Source organism: Ranitomeya variabilis, chromosome 3, assembly GCF_051348905.1.
Source record: "Ranitomeya variabilis isolate aRanVar5 chromosome 3, aRanVar5.hap1, whole genome shotgun sequence".
NCBI classification, from domain to species: domain Eukaryota; kingdom Metazoa; phylum Chordata; class Amphibia; order Anura; family Dendrobatidae; genus Ranitomeya; species Ranitomeya variabilis.
In genome coordinates, this window is record NC_135234.1 from 138,135,192 (window position 1) to 138,154,380 (window position 19,189).

Below are 19,189 nucleotides of genomic sequence, written 5' to 3' on the forward strand. Positions count from 1 at the left end.
ATTACAAAGAAACAACACAAAATTGTATAAACTAATAAAAAGGAATGTAAATAATATTGCATGGTCAAAATGAAATGCATAATGATATACATGATTCTTGATGATATACATAAATATATTTATACTTACCGTATTTTTCACTTTGTAAGACGCACTTTATTTCCCCCAAATTTGGGGGGGGGGATGGGGGTGCGTCTTACAAAGCGGATATACCGCTTACCGTTACAGGCTGGGATGAGGGGGTGTCCGCCGCGGTTGTCCGCCACCGCTGCCGCGGTTGTCCGCTGCTGCCCAGGGTGATTCTGGAGGCTCCGGTGCTGCGGGGGGGCTCTGGCGACATTTTGTGAAAGGCCAGAGCCACCCGTCAGTTCGTCCATGCTTTCCTGTGTGACGGACTCCAGGAAAATGGCCTCCAGAATCTTGGGAGATGAGATTTCAGCGCTGAGATCTCATCTCTCGAGATCTTGGTCCCAAGATCTCCATCTGCGCATGCGCCGCTTTCACAAAATGTCGGCAGAGCCCCCGCAGCACCCCAGACACCCCCGCAGCACCGGAGACACCCCTGCAGCACCGGAGCCTCCCTGCAGCACTGGAGCCCCCCTGCAGATCCCCTCATCCCAGCCTGCAACACAGGAGCCCCCCTGCAGCACGGGAGCCCCCCAGCAGTACAGGAGCCCCCCTGCAGCACAGGAGCCCCCCTGCAGCACAGGAGCCCCCCCTGCAGACCCCCTCATCCCAGCCTGCAGCAATTCTACACTCCTGCCTCCAGCAAAGACCCTGGGACCCTGATCCACCGCAGCCACAACCCCTGGTAAGCAATAAGATGTATGGATTATAAGAAGCCCCCCCAATTTATTAAAAAAACATTTTTTTCCTATTTTTCTTCTCAAAATTTGTGGTGCGTCTTATAATCCAGAGCATCTTACCAAGCGAAAAATACGGTATATCCATTAATAAATCCATTAATACTGTACATTCCTTCAACAAGAGGAGTTATATATATAGGGTGGGCCATTTATATGGATACACCTGGGTGGGCCATTTATAAAGTTGCATTAAAAAATGGCTGACTTCAAAATGGCCGCTATGGTCACCTTCCATCTTGAAAAGTTTTCCCCCTTCCATATACTAATGTGCCACAAACAGGAAGTTGATATCACCAACCATTCCCATTTTATTTAGGTGTATCCATATACATGGCCCACCCAGGTGTATCCATATAAATGGTCCACCCTGTATATATATATATTTTATTTTTTTTTTTCATTTTTTTGGAAGAACAATTTCAGAACCGTATAAATGGATTTATTAATGGACATAAGTTTGATGAATATACATTATTTATGCACATCATCATATGTCTCTCCCCTCTGTACCAGTCCGTCACTGTAAACCCGTTTACTGTAAACGATATCTATAACCCTGTATGTAACCCCTTTCTCATGTACAGCACCATGGAATTAATGGTGCTATATAAATTATTAATAATAATAATAATAATATGTCATGTATATTATTATAAGTTTTTGTGTAATTCTCAGTGAAGATGTCCCTTCCCTTTTGTTATGTTGTACAAACCTTTTTTTCCCATTGTTGATGAAAGCATGGGATTGGCTGAAAGAGTTTTTTATTGGATTTTGTGTTTATTGGACTAAGGGTACTGTCACACATTGAAATTTCGATCGCTACGACGGTACGATTCGTGACGTTCTAGCGATATCGTTACGATATCGCTGTGTCTGACACGCTACTGCGATCAGACACCCTGCTGAGAATCGTACGTCGTAGCAGATCGTTTGGAACTTTCTTTCGTCGCTTGATCACCCGCTGTCATCGCTGGATCGTTGTGTGTGACAGCGATCCAGCGATGTGTTCGCTGGTAACCAGGGTAAACATCGGGTAACTAAGCGCAGGGCCGCGCTTAGTAACCCGATGTTTACTGTGGTTACCAGCGTAAACGTAAAAAAAACAAACAGTACATACTCACATGCCGGTGTCTGTCCCTCGGCGAAAGCTTCTCTGCACTGTGTAAGCACCAGAGCCGGAAAGCGAGCACAGCGGTGACGTCACCGCTGTGCTTTCCGGCCGCTGTGCTTACACAGTGCAGAGAAGCACAGCGCCGAGGGACAGACACCGGCATGTGAGTATGTACTGTTTGTTTTTGTTACGTTTACGCTGGTAACCAGGGTAAACATCGGGTTACTAAGCGCGGCCCTGCGCTTAGCAACCCGATGTTTACCCTGGTTACCCGGGGACTTCGGCATTGCTCCAGCGCCGTGATTGCAACGTGTGACAGCAGTCTACGACGCTGGAGCGATAATAGTACGACGCTGCGACGTCACGAATCGTGCCGTCGTAGCGATCGAAATTTCAATGTGTGACAGTACCCTAAAGCTTTATTCATCAATACGTGAGTGCTTGGGCTTCTTTAGAAATTGTAGCTGGATCTGGAGTAGTGGCACTTTCTACTTGTGGGAGCAGTTCATCCTGCAATTATCTATACGGATCACAAAAACTTGGCCTACCTGCAGTCCGCACAGCGCCTAAATCGGCATCAAGTCAGATCGTTTTTGTTCTTTGCCCACTTTGATTTTGTCCTTCACTTCCGGCCGGCAGACAAGAACATCAAAGTGGATGCGCTTTCCAGGTCTTCCAGGTCTTTTCTGTCTTCGGACCAGGAGGAGAGGCCTCAGAGCATCGTTGAACTCTTAAAGATGCTTACTGTTGCTCCACTGGTCTTGTCTCGGGTCCCACTTGGAAAAGCCTGGGTTTCTGAATTGGACAGGAAGCACGTGCTTCACTGGGGTCACTAATCCAAATAGGCTGGTCATACCAGACAAGAAAACAGCTCTTCTCATTTCACAGCACTATTGGTGCCCATCACTGTGCAAGGATATAGCGGATTTCGTCTCGGCCTGTCCCTCCTGTGTGTAATTCCTTTGCCCATACAATCTGATCCATAGCAGCATATCTCAATGGATTTGATCATCGATCATCCAGTACTGCCAGGCAGTACCATCATCTGGGTAGTTGTGGATCGCTTCTTTAGGGTAACCCATTTTACTTGGCTGTCCAGCCTCTTATCTGCTCCTGTGCTTGCCAAGAAGTTAATTCAATATATCTTTTGCCTCCATGGGTAACCTCACCATATGGTCTCTGATAGAGGCATCCAGTTTACTTCTCACTTCTGGAGAAACTACTGATTGTCACCTTGGACTTTTCTTTAGCCTACCATCCGCAGTTCAATAGCCACAAAGAGCGGGTTAACCAGATTCTGACCAACTACCCACGCCACTTTATCAATGCTCACCACAGTGATTGGGCCGAACTTCTGCCTTGGGCCGAATTCTCATACCACAATGATGTGAGTGAAACCTCAGCTGAATCCCAGCTTTTGTGGTGTATGATCAACACCAAAATATTCCATTTCCTGTATCTGCTACCATTGACATTCCAGTTGTTGAAACTCTTCTAAAGGGCTTTTCTGAGATCTTGGAGGACACCAAATCTTCCAAACGGATGAAGAGACATGCAGACCAGATACGTCTGGACCCACCTCTCCTTTGCCCTGTGGATATTTGGCTTTCTTCAAAATATGTCCATATCAAATTACCCTTGCATAAATAGGGTCCTCGCTTCACTGGTACATTCTAGGTTCTTAAACAGATTAATGCAGTAGCTTACAAACTTAAACTCCCGGCCTCTCTTTGAATCCCCATTTCACTTCACATGTCTCTCCTTAAGCCTGTTATTTTCAGTCCCTTCTTCATGGACCCAGGTAGTACTCCTGCTCCTCTTAGCACTGAAGATGTTTTTGAGGTAGAGAATATTATAGCCACCAAGAGTGTAAGAGGAAAATCCTTTGTTGATCTGAAGGGGTTTGATCCTGAGGAGAGGTCATGCCATGATCCGCAACTCCTGGAGAGATTTCTTGCAGGTCTGAAGAAGAGGGGTAGTAAAGGGGGTGTACTGTAGTGCCAGCATCCCTGCACACTTCCCACTTCCTCCATCCCCCAGAAGGGACACAGACTTACTGCCGCGGTCCCCATTATGCACTTCCTCCTCATCTTGATGCTGCTTGGAGTCTGCGCACGGCTCGAAGATCCCCGTAGACTGTGCTTAAGGCGCAAACATGCACGCGCTCACCTTCTTAAAGGGACAGTGCACACCGTCCTAAAGTGTTCCCAGCAAATGGCTGGGAGATACTTATTATGTAAGGTACTTCCACCTGTTGGGAGGTGCATGAGCAACATGTATACACTGCTTGATGCACGCTTGCTAGTTCTCAGGTCCCCTGTTCTATTTTGTCTTCCAGTGCCTGCCTGTACCTGCCTGCGCCTACCTATATACCAGATGTGTTTGCCGCCCCTGCGTGCACCTGCCATACCAGCCTGCACCTGCCAGTACCTGCTTGTATACCAGCTGTACCATCCTACACCTGCTATGTTCACCTGTATATCAGCCTGCACCTGCCATGCTCACCTGTATACCAGCCTGCACCTGCCTATGCCTGCATGTATACCAGCCTTTCCTGTCAGCACCTGCGGTTCCTGTGTTCCTGCCTGTACCAGCTGTACTCTCCTTCTGAGCCGTTCAAGCTCCCTGACCCTTGAAGATCAGCTGCCGTGCATCCATTGTCTGGAGTAGCACCTTGTACACATCTGGAGTCAAGTCTAACCCCACCAACACTGGCTCTAGTGAAGAGTCAGGTATTCACATAGTTGCGCCCCGCCAGTCTCTCCTCGGACCATGGCACAGTAGTTCCACCACTTCAGTTACAGACATCACATTAAGTCTACCTTCAACATTAAAAACTATGAAGCGATGATATGAAAAATTAAAAAAATAAAAAATACATGTAACACAAAAATCTGATTTAAACAGTAGGTCATTTTCTAACAACATATTCCCTTTAATTAGCTATTTGCTTTGCTATCTCCTCTCCTCAAGAGTAGACATTGACCACCTCTGCCGAGACAGATGAAGCTGGAAACATCTGGTCACCCTTTTGCTCGACTGCAGGAAGTACAGACATGGAGGCCAACTGTGCAGCTTTTTGTTGTTTTTTTTAAATTTTTTTATTATAAATACGTTTACTTTTTCAGCGTGCTAGATGTATTGTAATGAACTGCTTCATTCTGCTGCATAAATACTAAATAAGCTTACAGCTTATGGTAAGGGCTGATATTACAGCGGGTGATTTATTTTTTCTCTAATACAACCTTATCTTTAGGTTAAACAGCTTTATTGCTATAACTTGGCTTAAAGATTATTGCCACCCTTTAGCTCAATTGTCTGAGCCACTTCAATTATGGAGTTTAATCTTTAGTTGTCTGCAACATTGCCTGCAGTTCAGTGGCCACCGACGACTACAGATCACCATTAGACTTAATGTCCTGCGAGGCGCCGGTAATTCTGAAATTGGTTCAGCGTGAGTGATTTTCTAGCCCAAACCCTGGCAGCGAGCCGTTCGTCAGTCATTATTTGCTGAGAGCATCTCGGTGGTTGTTTGGACGCGCTTCTAATACATATTCCAAAACAGAACAGAAAGTAAAAGTGTAAAACCATGCAAGGCTCAAAAATAAGACTACTGTATTTAATATTTAGTCATAACTGTGGAGAAAAGAGGCATCGACCGCACATTGAAAAAATCATACATTGATCTGTTGTGGCTAAGCAAAATAAAAGGGAAATTTGCGACTTTATGACAAACAAAAAATGTGCCTATGCACTAACAGTCAGTTGGTACCTACCTGCCTGTTGTGTCCAGCGCCTTTCTTACCTGCACAGAGCGGTCACAGAACGCTCCTGCAGGCGATTTAGCTGCCTCTGCTGAAGATACGGGGCATGACTTTTAGGCCGGTGTCCCACTTGCAACTGCAATGCGAGAAACTGGCGTGAGTATCTTGCCTAAATACCCGGCACTGCAGCCGGCGGTTTGGACAGGACCGTTAGAAATACATGCATAGAAATACAGCCGCATACTCCGGCCCCGAGTGCTGGCGGCAGTGCCGAGTATTGAGGCGAGAGACTCACACAAGTTTCTCACATTGCAGTTGCAAGTGGGACACCGGCCTTAAAGTTATTCTGATTGACAGCCAGCTCCCCCAGTAAGGTAGCAGGAATCCGGCTGTCAATCAGAATGACGTCTGAAGTCCCGCCGTGTCAACAGAATGGAGGGGAAAAGAAACCTCCACTCTGTAGACGTGATGTCAACATCAACATCACTCATTTTATCACCCCGTATTGCTGTTAAATGATTGCAGTTAACAGCCATGCTGAGAGCAAACGATGTGCAGATCCAGTAGTCATATATAATTTAGGAAATTTATGAACCGAAATATAAGAATATATGATGACATGAAGAAGTCTATAGTCTCTGAAGAAAGGAGGTACTAATGAAGTCACTACTTGGTTAATAAGTCTTTTGCAAAAACAGCAGTTTATATGTAAGGACTATTTGTAATAAAATTAAAAGAGAGTGCTCACTTTAAGATTGAGAGCTGAAAACCAGAAGGGGTTGTTCAGCCTTGTGGTAAAAGTCTGCAAGCACGCTCTATGACTGCAGAATACTGAATCCTAAGAGTGTGTGGTGCAAACACTGTCATGACTCCCTGGTGAGAGTCTACGTTCACACGACTGCAAGTATGCAATTTGCTTACTTTCTTTCAGATTCCAACTAGACATGAAGAAGAGAGGCAAGCACATCTAGTCGGCATGTGAGTGAGGACCAGGGCCGTCGTGGCCGAGTGTAAGTGCTTTAATGCGCCCTGGTCTCCCGTCACATGAATAAAAAGTCCCCCATCTAGTGTCCGATTCAGGGTACTACACTTACCCTATCTCTACATACATAACACATAGCAGTATGACATATATACACGGCAGTAAAACATTATACTCTACTTCAAGGGGATAGGGACGTGGAACAGTTTCTGCACCCCCTTACAGGCACGTGATAGTATGTATGCAAATCACATAACTAAAGTCACGTGACCGCCCACTCGCATCAGCAATACCGGAGAATCCTAACAGCGTGTGCACCATATGCTGTAAGGATTCAGAAGTCAAGTGGTTGGGGATTACTATATTTCCCCAAGATTCCCCTGATATGCATCTTGGGTTCCAGGAAGTGCAGCAAAAAAGAAAGCTAAGAAGAGACTTAATAGCGGTCTACAAATATCTGAAGGGATGTCACAGTGTAGAGGGATCATCATTATCCCATTTGCACATGGAAACGTGAGAAGCAATGGAATGAAACTGAAATGGACAAGATACGGATTAGATAGCAGAAAAAATAACTTTCTAACAGGGAGGGTGATCAGTGAGTGGAACAGGCTGCCGTGAGAGGTGGCGAGTTCTCCTTCAATGGAAGTCTTCACACAGAGGATGGACAGACATCTGTCCGTGATGGTTTAGGGAATCCTGTATGGAGAAGGGGGTTGGACACGATGACCCTTGGGGTCCCTTCCAACTCTAACATTCTATAGTTCTAAGACAAGTATTCATCTCATCCAGGAAATGATGAGTAACGTTACAGTTTACCAAGTTTTTTGTGAATTTTTGAGCTTCGATTTTTATGGAACTTAAGGCGGGTTTGGTAGCAAGGCCTAAATAGATCTAAACCACTTCTCACTGTGGAAACTCTTCTATTCCATCTTCACTTTGGTATCTCGCTATCCTTCTCTGCCTGTCAATATGGTGGGGATTCTAGCCCACTGACTGTACTTCAACATAATGTGGCCTACAGATATTCCAACTTCTCTATGAATCTAGCTTTCACTTCCTGTCTTTAGCACTATTACTTATCTCTGGGCTGGAAAACGTCCATCTTCATCACAGTCATGTGACTCACTGACAGTCTCTCATCACTCCGCGCCACAACATGTGACACTCTCCTCTTCAGTTCCTCCCACTGTTAGACCCATGGTGCCAGACTCACACTGAAGATCCAGCACCATCTTGCATAAATAACACATTTTGCAGCATGCTCAGCCTCAAGTCAACATGGGAAATCAGGGTATCAGACATGGGTGCCGCTTGATTATACAAAATAAAGGTGTTTTTTTTTTTACTAGGTTGTATAACATTTTAAGCTGTATTAGCAATACAGGCGAAAACTGAAAAGCGCCAATACAACTATAGATAAAATTGTAACTTATGAGAAAATGCAAAATAAGAGCATTTTACTATATATACATATGGGATCTGATTCCAGCCGATAAAAAATCCACTCAGCATAAAGAAATAGAAAAAGAACTGAAGATTCTTCCCATATTCATACCCATTATCACTGCAATAAACAGTGACTGGTAGGCAACCCCGAAATGTCGGCACTGAAGCAGCAGGGGATTTACCAGTGAGTAATGGTTATTTTTTCAAATTATCACATTTCCTACTATTAGGCTATTTTTTCACAATACAGGATTGTCCTAATCCACACAATGTGCATTTCATTCTGTGATGTTGATGTTTAAGGTAAATGATCCAATTTATAAGTCTGCTATGCAGTCCAGTGTTTGCTAGTTATCCAGCTGCATCCGACCAATTACTCAACATTTAAATTGCATCTCTAAGAAAGAGAAGAGACAAGGTTATGCAACTAAGTAGAAAGTGTCACTAAGATCTGCAAATGATAACATTTTCAAGCACCTAGCTCCAATCTGTGGCATGTGGGAGGGGCATAAGAGCCAGACTGAAAGCTATTATCTTTTTAGCCACATGAAACATCAAAATTGTATTAAGCTCTGTGGCATGATTATGTGATGCCTCCTGCTTGTCAAATTCTTGAACTGAGAGACCTTGGTTTATCACTTCAGCAAATCGCAACTCATGTAAGCCAACCCATTGATTGGGAGAACAACAATAAAGTAGAATGACAGTAACAGGTGCAAAGAGGTCTGCTGGATTAAAAAACTGGTGTGTAATGGCTGAACTGCAAGTGAAATTGGACGTCTCACACCAAGCTTAGGGATCAAACCTTGTCTACACAAACCATCAGACGGTGTTTGCACAATATTAGCCTACTAGTCAGATGTCCAGCTACCAGTCTTTCATCGACCTCATGCCACTCCTTTCAAAAGTTATCATGGTGCAGAGACACCTGACAATGGAGGCTGGAATGGACGTCTTTCCTCTTCAGCGATGAGTCCTGCTTTTGTCTTAGACACAATTTGAGATGAGTAGTTCATTTCACAGGACTCTGGACTCCAGTGTTCTGGTCAGTGGTTCCTGGATGCTAGATGGAAGTCTCACAAATCTCTTAGCTACCGATGTTTTCAGTGCGCCATTTGATTTGTTAGGGCTGGCATGATGCACAGATGATGTCATGCCAGCCATGGCTAATCAAAAGTTGCACCGGTGACATAGGAAGGTAAAAGATTAACCGAACGCCCACCTAGCCACCAGGTACCACTGACCTGGACGCGCTGGACCAGAGTCCCGCAAATTGATCCACTCATCTCCAGACATAATTATAGCCCACAAATAGTCTGGTGACCACATGAGCAACATCATGAAAAGGCCTTTATGAGAGAATGTTACCCTGGTCCTATTCCCAGGATAATGGTGTGGGGTGGTATAATTTATGGTAGGTAGACCCCTATATTCTTTATTCTAGGTACACTAACCATTCGGAGTTATGTTGATTTGCTTGTGGAACTAGTGGTATGGATATTTGTTCAACATGTCCTAGGAGACAACTTGATAACGATAGGCCACATGTTGCTTCATACTAATTTGAGCAGGCTGTGTGGTCAAAATATGCTAGCAAGGCCTGCAGTCTCTCCAGACTTGTATCCGATCAAGCACTTTTGGGTTGTTATTAGGTGGTAATTGCTAAGATAACTGCCAGCAGCGGATCTTGATAATTTGCCCAATTACTTTCAACGGAGCACAATATTCCTTTGACAATCATTTATAACCTCTTTGGTAGCAGTCAATGTGTGTAAGTACGTTTATATCTGTGTGAGGCATGCATACTTAATACTGAATAAAAGTAGAGGTTTTGAAAATTTTGTTTCCATCTCTCTATAATTTGCATATTATTAACAGGTCTATCGGTCCTGTGATTTTTATAATTCCACGACATTCCCTTGTTGCAATTACAGTGTTGAGAAATGTAGAAAAAAAACAAAATAAATGGCCCATACTATTTCTGGAGATCGTTTTATGCTTGATATCAGCATCCGTCTAAATGAACATATGGCCAGCATAAATGACATTAACTCTTTTATTTGTCTTTTCATCAAGGCACTGGCTATGGCATGTGGAATAGAAGACATTTCCTTTTTCTTGTCGCTGTCCATCAGCTACCAATTTCACATGAGTAACATGCATCTCTAGCACAGCAAACGAGATTCAAGTTCAGAAAGTATTGAATCCCCATTGAGATCCTGACAAACTATCCTGTACTCAATAGCAAGTTACAATTTGTCACCTGGAGACAATTATAGCAAATAGGATTATTAATCTAAATCTTCTGTTACTATCCTCTAAAGGCCAAATACAAGTTTACAATACCTGTGGTATAACACATGACAACGTACCGTAATACAAAAGGAAATCATTCATGATTACAAAACAATCCAGAACTAAATGGTAAGATGAAGCAATGACTCACCGTTATTAACCAGGAGATGGAGATCCAGTTTTTTTGCTTTGAAATTCTGTACACAATTCCGTATGGACTTCAAGGAAGCCAAATCACAGAATAAAAATCCCACTGAGAAGGAAGAAAATACATTTATAAATACATCTTCAAAGGCTTTCGAGAAGCAGTGAAGTTTCTGTTCCATTTTACACTATTGCCAAAAAAATTAATCATAGAATTTTGGCTAACGAAAAAAGAAAATGCTGTGCTCATATACATCCTAATTTTGAGAACAAGCAATTCAATTTGGAGAAAGCACTGTGCATCTATTCACAAGAATATAATATGTTGTATTACTGCATTATTGGGAAATAACTCCTATTCATACATAGAAGAAAAGGCTATTTTATGGCATAACCATGATATATATAGTAAGGTTTCTACTGCGGTTGGGATTCCTGGGCATGCGCACTGCGCTTGTCAGACGCTCCCCAGGTCCCCCGCCTTCCAGCCCCGCACTGTGCATAATGCATAACACACTGCGGGGCGGGGATTTAGTAGCTGGGTGGCCGCACTGCCCGCACAGGCGCAGTCTGCAACCCAGCAGGTGAGGTCAGACGGCCAATGCTCAATGCGCCTGCCCAAGGCAGAAGAGCACAGCGCAGGCGCCGCATTTCCGAGGAAAACAGCGCTGAGGGCGCGGCAACCATCGCCCCAGAAGATATGACTGATGGCAGTTTGGCGCTTCAAAGAGGGGGGTTCAGACCTGCCTCCAGGTCTAAAGAAAGGTATTTTGGAGAAGTTAAAAAACGCTTTATTTTGGGAAAAACAGCAACAAAAACTAAAAGAGCCACCTTGGTAGAATGCAGCTTTACTGCTGCACAAGGTGGCTCTTTTAGTTTATAATGGCTGGAGGGGGTGACAGTGCCCCTTTAACAAAAAAGTGTGAAACAACTGGAAATATGTCTTATATTCAAGGTTCTTCAAAGTAGCCACCTTTTGCTTTGATGACTGCTTTGCACACTCTTGGCATTGTCTTGATGTGCTTCAAGAGGTAGAACCGGAAATGGTTTTCACTTCACAGGTGTGCCCTGTCAGGTTTAATAAGTGGGATTTCTTGCCTTATAAATGGGGTTGGGACCATCAATTGTGTTGTGCAGAAGTCTGGTGGATACACAACTGATAGTCCTACTGAATAGACTGTTAGAATTTGTATTATGGCAAGAAAAAAAGCAGCTAAGTAAAGAAAAACAAGGGGCCATCATTACTTTAAGAAATGAAGGTCAGTCAGTCCAAAAAATTGGGAAAACTTTGAAAGTGTCCCCAAGTACAGTGGCAAAAACCATCAAGCGCTACAAAGAAACTGGCTCACATGAGGACCGCCCCAGGAAAGGAAGACCAAGAGTCACCTCTGCTTCTGAGGATAAGATTATGCGAGTCACCAGTCTCAGAAATCGCAGGTCAACAGCAGCTCAGATTAAAGACCAGGCCAATGCCACACAGAGTTCTAGCAGCAGACACATCTCTACAACAACTGTAAAGAGGAGACTCTGTGCAGCAGGCCTTCATGGTAAAATAGCTGCTAGGAAACCACTGCTAAGGATAGGCAACAAGCAGAAGAGACTTGTTTGGGCTAAAGAACACAAGGAGTGGACATTAGACAAGTGGAAATCTGTGCTTTATGATGAGTCCAAATTTGAGATCTTTGGTTCCAAACACCGTGTCTTTGTGCGACACAGAAAAGGTGAACGGATGGACTCTACATGCCTGGTTCCTACCGTGAAGCATGGAGGAGGAGGTGTGATGGTGTGGGGGTGCTTTGCTGGTGACGCTGTTGGGGATTTATTCAAAATTGAAGGCATACTGAACCAGCATGGCTACCACAGCATCTTGCAGCGGCATGCTATTCCATCCGGTTTGCATTTAGTTGGACCATCATTTATTTTTCAATAGGACAATGACCCCAAACACACCTCCAGGCTGTGATTTGACCAAGAAGGAGAGTGATGGGGTGCTGCACCAGATGACCTGGCCTCCACAGTCACGAGACCTGAACACAATCAAGATGGTTTTGGGGTGAGCTGGACCGCAGAGTGAAGGCAAAAGGACCAACAAGTGCTAAGCATCTCTGGGAACTCCTTCAAGATTGTTGGAAGACCATTCCCGGTGACTACCTCTTGAAGCTCATCAAGGGAATGCCAAGAGTGTGCAAAGCAGTCATCAAAGTAAAAGGTGGCTACTTTGAAGAACCTAGAATATAAGACATATTTTCAGTTGTTTCACACCTTTTTGTTAGTATATAGTAGTATATAGTATATCATTCCACATGTGTTAATTCATAGTTTTGATGCCTTCAGTGTGAATGTACAATTTTCATAGTCATGAAAATACAGAAAAATCTTTACATGAGAAGGTGTGTCCAAACTTTTGGTCTGCCCTGTATATATATATATATATATATATATATATATATATATATATATATATATATATATATATATATATATATATATATATATATACACACAGTGGGGCAAAAAAGTATTTAGTCAGTCAGCAATAGTGCAAGTTCCACCACTTAAAAAGATGAGAGGCGTCTGTAATTTACATCATAGGTAGACCTCAACTATGGGAGACAAACTGAGAAAAAAAAATCCAGAAAATCACATTGTCTGTTTTTTTATCATTTTATTTGCATATTATGGTGGAAAATAAGTATTTGGTCAGAAACAAACAATCAAGATTTCTGGCTCTCACAGACCTGTAACTTCTTCTTTAAGAGTCTCCTGTTTCCTCCACTCATTACCTGTAGTAATGGCACCTGTTTAAACTTGTTATCAGTATAAAAAGACACCTGTGCACACCCTCAAACAGTCTGACTCCAAACTCCACTATGGTGAAGACCAAAGAGCTGTCAAAGGACACCAGAAACAAAATTGTAGCCCTGCACCAGGCTGGGAAGACTGAATCTGCAATAGCCAACCAGCTTGGAGTGAAGAAATCAACAGTGGGAGCAATAATTAGAAAATGGAAGACATTCAAGACCACTGATAATCTCCCTTGATCTGGGGCTCCACGCAAAATCCCACCCCGTGGGGTCAGAATGATCACAAGAACGGTGGGCAAAAATCCCAGAACCACGCGGGGGGACCTAGTGAATGAACTGCAGAGAGCTGGGACCAATGTAACAAGGCCTACCATAAGTAACACACTACGCCACCATGGACTCAGATCCTGCAGTGCCAGACGTGTCCCACTGCTTAAGCCAGTACATGTCCGGGCCCGTCTGAAGTTTGCTAGAGAGCATTTGGATGATCCAGAGGAGTTTTGGGAGAATGTCCTATGGTCTGATGAAACCAAACTGGAACTGTTTGGTAGAAACACAACTTGTCATGTTTGGAGGAAAAAGAATACTGAGTTGCATCCATCCAACACCATACCTACTGTAAAGCATGGTGGTGGAAACATCATGCTTTGGGGCTGTTTCTCTGCAAAGGGGCCAGGACGACTGATCCGGGTACATGAAAGAATGAATGGGGCCATGTATCGTGAGATTTTGAGTGCAAACCTCCTTCCATCAGCAAGGGCATTGAAGATGAAACGTGGCTGGGTCTTTCAACATGACAATGATCCAAAGCACACCACCAGGGCAACGAAGGAGTGGCTTCGTAAGAAGCATTTCAAGGTCCTGGAGTGGCCTAGCCAGTCTCCAGATCTCAACCCTATAGAAAATCTTTGGAGGGAGTTGAAAGTCCGTGTTGCCAAGCGAAAAGCCAAAAACATCACTGCTCTAGAGGAGATCTGCATGGAGGAATGGGCCAACATACCAACAACAGTGTGTGGCAACCTTGTGAAGACTTACAGAAAACGTTTGACCTCTGTCATTGCCAACAAAGGATATATTACAAAGTATTGAGATGAAATTCTGTTTCTGACCAAATACTTATTTTCCACCATAATATGCAAATAAAATGATAAAAAAACAGACAATGTGATTTTCTGGATTTTTTTTTCTCAGTTTGTCTCCCATAGTTGAGGTCTACCTATGATGTAAATTACAGACGCCTCTCATCTTTTTAAGTGGTGGAACTTGCACTATTGCTGACTGACTAAATACTTTTTTGCCCCACTGTGTATATATATATATATATATATATATATATATATATATATAAATAATATATCTCTGAAGAGCTTTTGCGCCAATAGATTATGCCCCCCCTTTCAACCACAAAAAGCCTTTAGCCTCCGATGGTTTATATTTGATGTCCGCAAGGAGCACTTTGGGTTGAAACATCTCAGATAGCAATCCTAAGTGCAGGTTTTGGGTGGTACATCCAAACAGAGATGCTCAACAACTGCATGAATGAATGTCTATGTATACAACTGTAGCAATCTGAATATGTAATAATAATAATAATAATCTTTATTTATATAGCGCCAACATATTCCGCAGCGCTTTACAGTTTAACAGTTTCAAACACAACAGTCATAGGTAACAACGTTAACAATACAGTAATAAAGCAAAATAAGACAAAATAAGAGGACCCTGCTCGTGACAGCTTACAATCTACAATGTAATCTGTAACAGTAATTGAAAGAGATGATTTCTTTTCCCCCATCATTAGTCACCTCTGCCAACACAATTATCAGGTTTAGCAGTTTAACTTAATATGTAACATTTTCATAATGGTGAAGGTGGACAATGATACTAAAGACATTGTCAAATCTATTAACATCATTAAAGTTTAAATGCCTCATTTGAAGACATCTTCAAAACCTTATTTTAAGCTTCAAAGACATTAGAGTTCAATTCAAGTTCAGATAGAAAAAAATATATGTAAAAGTCAAATCCTTATTCTTCCAAAAGAAAAAGCTAAGTATATAAATTAAAATGACCTACCTCAAAGTCAGGCTGCATTAAATGAAATGCACACCTCACTGTCCTCCAGACATAAAAAATGAAATTACTGGCGAACGTGTCTCCAAAAAGGCTGGGGCTATGGAGAGGATTTTGATATCATATCAGAACTATGATTTACATTTAATGTTTCTCCTTGTGAAGACCACCAGCTGATGTAAGTAGACTTATAGACCAGGCAATGCTCCTTGGGATAAAAAGTATATGTAGGGAATATACATTCATCCAGCTAATCAGTAACTTGCACTGTTGAGGGGCAAGAAACTCCAAACACTTGATTGCAGAATACTTTGTATGGAGGTGTTGGCCATCTGACCGTTGGGGGTTTGCAATCTCTTTGTTCTACCGGAGACTAGTCGCCAGCAGAGATGTCTCCGTATGGCTTTCCCACAGAAAACACAAGAGCACTTAGCCAAACTAGTGTTCTTCTGTATCAGAGAAACAGCTGACGGTCAGAATAATGAACCTTAGCATTGTTCGGCCCACCGCCATCTAATGTGTATGTGCTTCTTGGCATGCTGTCAGGACTACGGGTCAGACAATCTCATAAACTATCTCTGCCTTCATTAGGTTGCACAACAGAGGAGGCATTCTGCAAGGCTATCGTGGGAAGCGATAACATCGGCAGCTTTTGTTACCAAGCCTTTAGGTGAGAAAAATCAAGAGGGATCATGATTCCCATAACTCCAAGCATTTCATTCTTGAAAAGTCCAAGTAGTGACAGCAGGAATACAAACTGAGTCCTTAACCCTTTAGTGACAGGGCAAAATTTATTAAATCTGACCAGCGTCACTTTACGTGGTAATTCGGGAACGCTTCAACAAATCCCATTGAGTTTGAGAATGTTTATTCGTGGCACATTATAATTTATGGCAATGATAAATTTAGGTTGATATGTTTTGTGTTTATTTATAAAAAAATATCAAAATGTGACAAAATTGTAAAACAAAATTACACCGTGTCTGCGAATTGAGATACTGATTTGGCTTTTATCCTAAGTCATATTGCACGACTCGATAAAGGGTTGATGGTGACTTGTAGGATCGCTACTTCCAACAGGTGGCGCTATAGAGCTAAGTCCTCTTTTTCTCAGAAGAGACAATTTGCATATAAAAAAAAAAAAATTTGCAATTTTCAAACTTTGAATGATTATCCCTGTAATCCAGATCGTCATACCATACCACAGAAAAACATTAATAAATAACATTTCCCTCAGGTCTGCTTTAAATCAGCACCATGTGTAAAATGCTATTTCATTTTGTTAGCATTTTACGAGGGTTAAAAATGTAGCAGTAATTTTTCATTTTTTTCAAGGAAATTTCCAACATTTATTTTTTAGGGACTTATCCAAGTTTGAAGTGACTTTATATGTATTGGAAAAAACCCCAAAATGATACCATTTTAAAAACAGCACCCTGTGACATACTGAAAACTGCTGTCAGGTAGTTTATTAACCCTTCAGGTTAGTTTCAGGCATTAATACAAAGTGACATGACAGAAATTAAAAAGTGCATTTTTACCACCTAAATGTCGCTAACTTCTGAGCAGGCCACTATTGCCGATAGACTCTAAGGCCGCTATTTGGTTGTGAATTGCCATGGCAAACATCAGGACCACACAACCCTGATCTCTGGGTGCTGATGATGTTAAAGAAGAAGCCTCCATACACTGTTAACCATTTATATGATGTTGTCACTTTTGACAGCAGCATCTAAGGGGTTAAACAGATAAGGACGGTGCCAACACTGGTCATGGCTGATACAGAAAGTTGTCAGCTATAGTGTATAGACGACAGCTGCTGGATTGTCACCTGTATGGGGAGGCTAGTCTCTTATATCTCAGGTCAGTAAAAAGACGTGTTGGCGGTCACAGAGATAGCCTAATACAGAGTGGCAGACTCGTTTTGCATTTAACACAAATTAAACTGTTAGAACTCAACTTACCACTACAAGGGCTCTTCACTGTATCCGCTTCATGGTGGAAGTAGTAAGTTAAAAGGGTAAGTCCTGAGATAAATGACTTATCTGATGTGATGTATAATTGTCTTACTGTTTACAACCAAAAAGCAGAAAGACACTGATTGGGGTCCTTTACTTCATGCAAGTTCTGTCCCATTAATCATAGCGATCTCACCGAGAGGATCCAATTCATCCATTAACTTCAATCGCAGAAATAATGTATTCCACTTTAACCTTGAAGCAGTCACCACCAACCGTGAAAACGGCAGAAAAGGGTAACTCCCTCATCCCTCAATCAGCTCATTATTGGGGTCTTGCCGTCTGAACAGTGATTGTTGAAATACAACAACCTCTGTGATATCTTTGATAGGCTGACAATGATCTGCTCAGGTACACACCAAGTTAATGTGGAAGCCCATGTCCTTGACCATTTCCTTCTAGGTTTTGCCCCTTTAATTTAATAAGTCATGATCACAGTCATTATTTCACTTTACCTCCTTATTCTTGCCCTTTTCTGTTGTCTTGGCCTGTTTTCTATGATGCCACATGCACACAGCTAAGTACACCATCTGCTGCCAAGCTCTAGGCAGACGAAGCAAATTTTGCACATCTTGCAAACCCCACTATCCTGGCATATAGCTACTTGTTATTAAAGTAAAAATGGGCGCATTTATAAAACAACAAAACTGCCCAGAGACATAAAACAACCTCTTGTCTCTTCATGTACCAAACTAATCTCTGCTGTCCAATAGATGTCTTTAGAATTACAACATATACTAAATTGTTTCCAGCTTTTCAATTAACTTTTTGACATTCTTCCACAGAAATAACACCCGAATTATTATGTCACTTTTGGAAACCATGGCATTTATGTTTAATTGTGTGATATTTTTAGACCAGGTCGCCTGTATAGCGAGTCATTTATCTTCAGAAACGCCAAAATAAATCACTGCCAAAGCCAGGTGGAAAGACCGCGTGTAGCAAAGCACCCATGCTGCCGGTCGGGGTCACACTGGTCCGTACTGTGTACATACATTTCATTACATCACAGAGGGAGGAAATTCATTAGTGTCTGAAGAGACTGCCCGCGCTGCTACTGACTGGAGACCCCATTGTTTGCACACAATATCAGGCCTTAGTTTATCACATGAATCATTTCATTTTAAGCCAAGCTTCTTATCGGCACAGTGAATGTGGGCGAGGGATATATTTTATGATAACATCAAAAAGAAGACAAAATGAAAAATGGTCAGATAGAAAAAAAAACCCAGACAATTCAGCAGCAGCCTGTTCTTATATTATAGACGCATTAATCATCAGGCTACCAGAAAAATATACCGGGGGATACAGATATTTAGCTTCTGCACAAGAGAGGTCAACAGAAGAGCCGGAGGTCACGTGCCCCTCATAGTCCTTGTAATCTCGTAATACAGTCTCAGAAGTGGATCTGGAGTGACAGGACACCAACTATTAAAATTACAGTCATGGGTGTTACTACCAAATTAGCAGGTGCTATGGGCCCTACAAGAGTGGGGAACCATCTGTACAGAGGGGTAAGATTATGATCTATGGAGAATATTATGACAACATTTTACTATGGGACCCCATGCATTACATTTCCATGACATCTTATTTTCATCCTACGTTTTTTCACTGTGCGTATGTGGTACTCCTGTTGTTTTACTGTGTGCATTATCCTTCTACTGTGACACTGCTGTCAAC

General features: G+C 42.5%; 1 protein-coding gene across 3 annotated transcripts in view; it reads right to left on the reverse strand.

The window, feature by feature from the left end:
- DHRSX (dehydrogenase/reductase X-linked) overlaps positions 1–19,189 on the reverse strand; it is a 531,490-nt gene that overhangs the window by 201,172 nt on the left and 311,129 nt on the right. For all 3 annotated transcript variants that reach the window (XM_077294698.1, XM_077294696.1, XM_077294697.1), the window contains one exon: positions 10,619–10,720. In XM_077294698.1, coding sequence (XP_077150813.1) covers positions 10,619–10,720 — 102 coding nt within the window. The remainder of the gene's footprint in view (positions 1–10,618; positions 10,721–19,189) is intronic.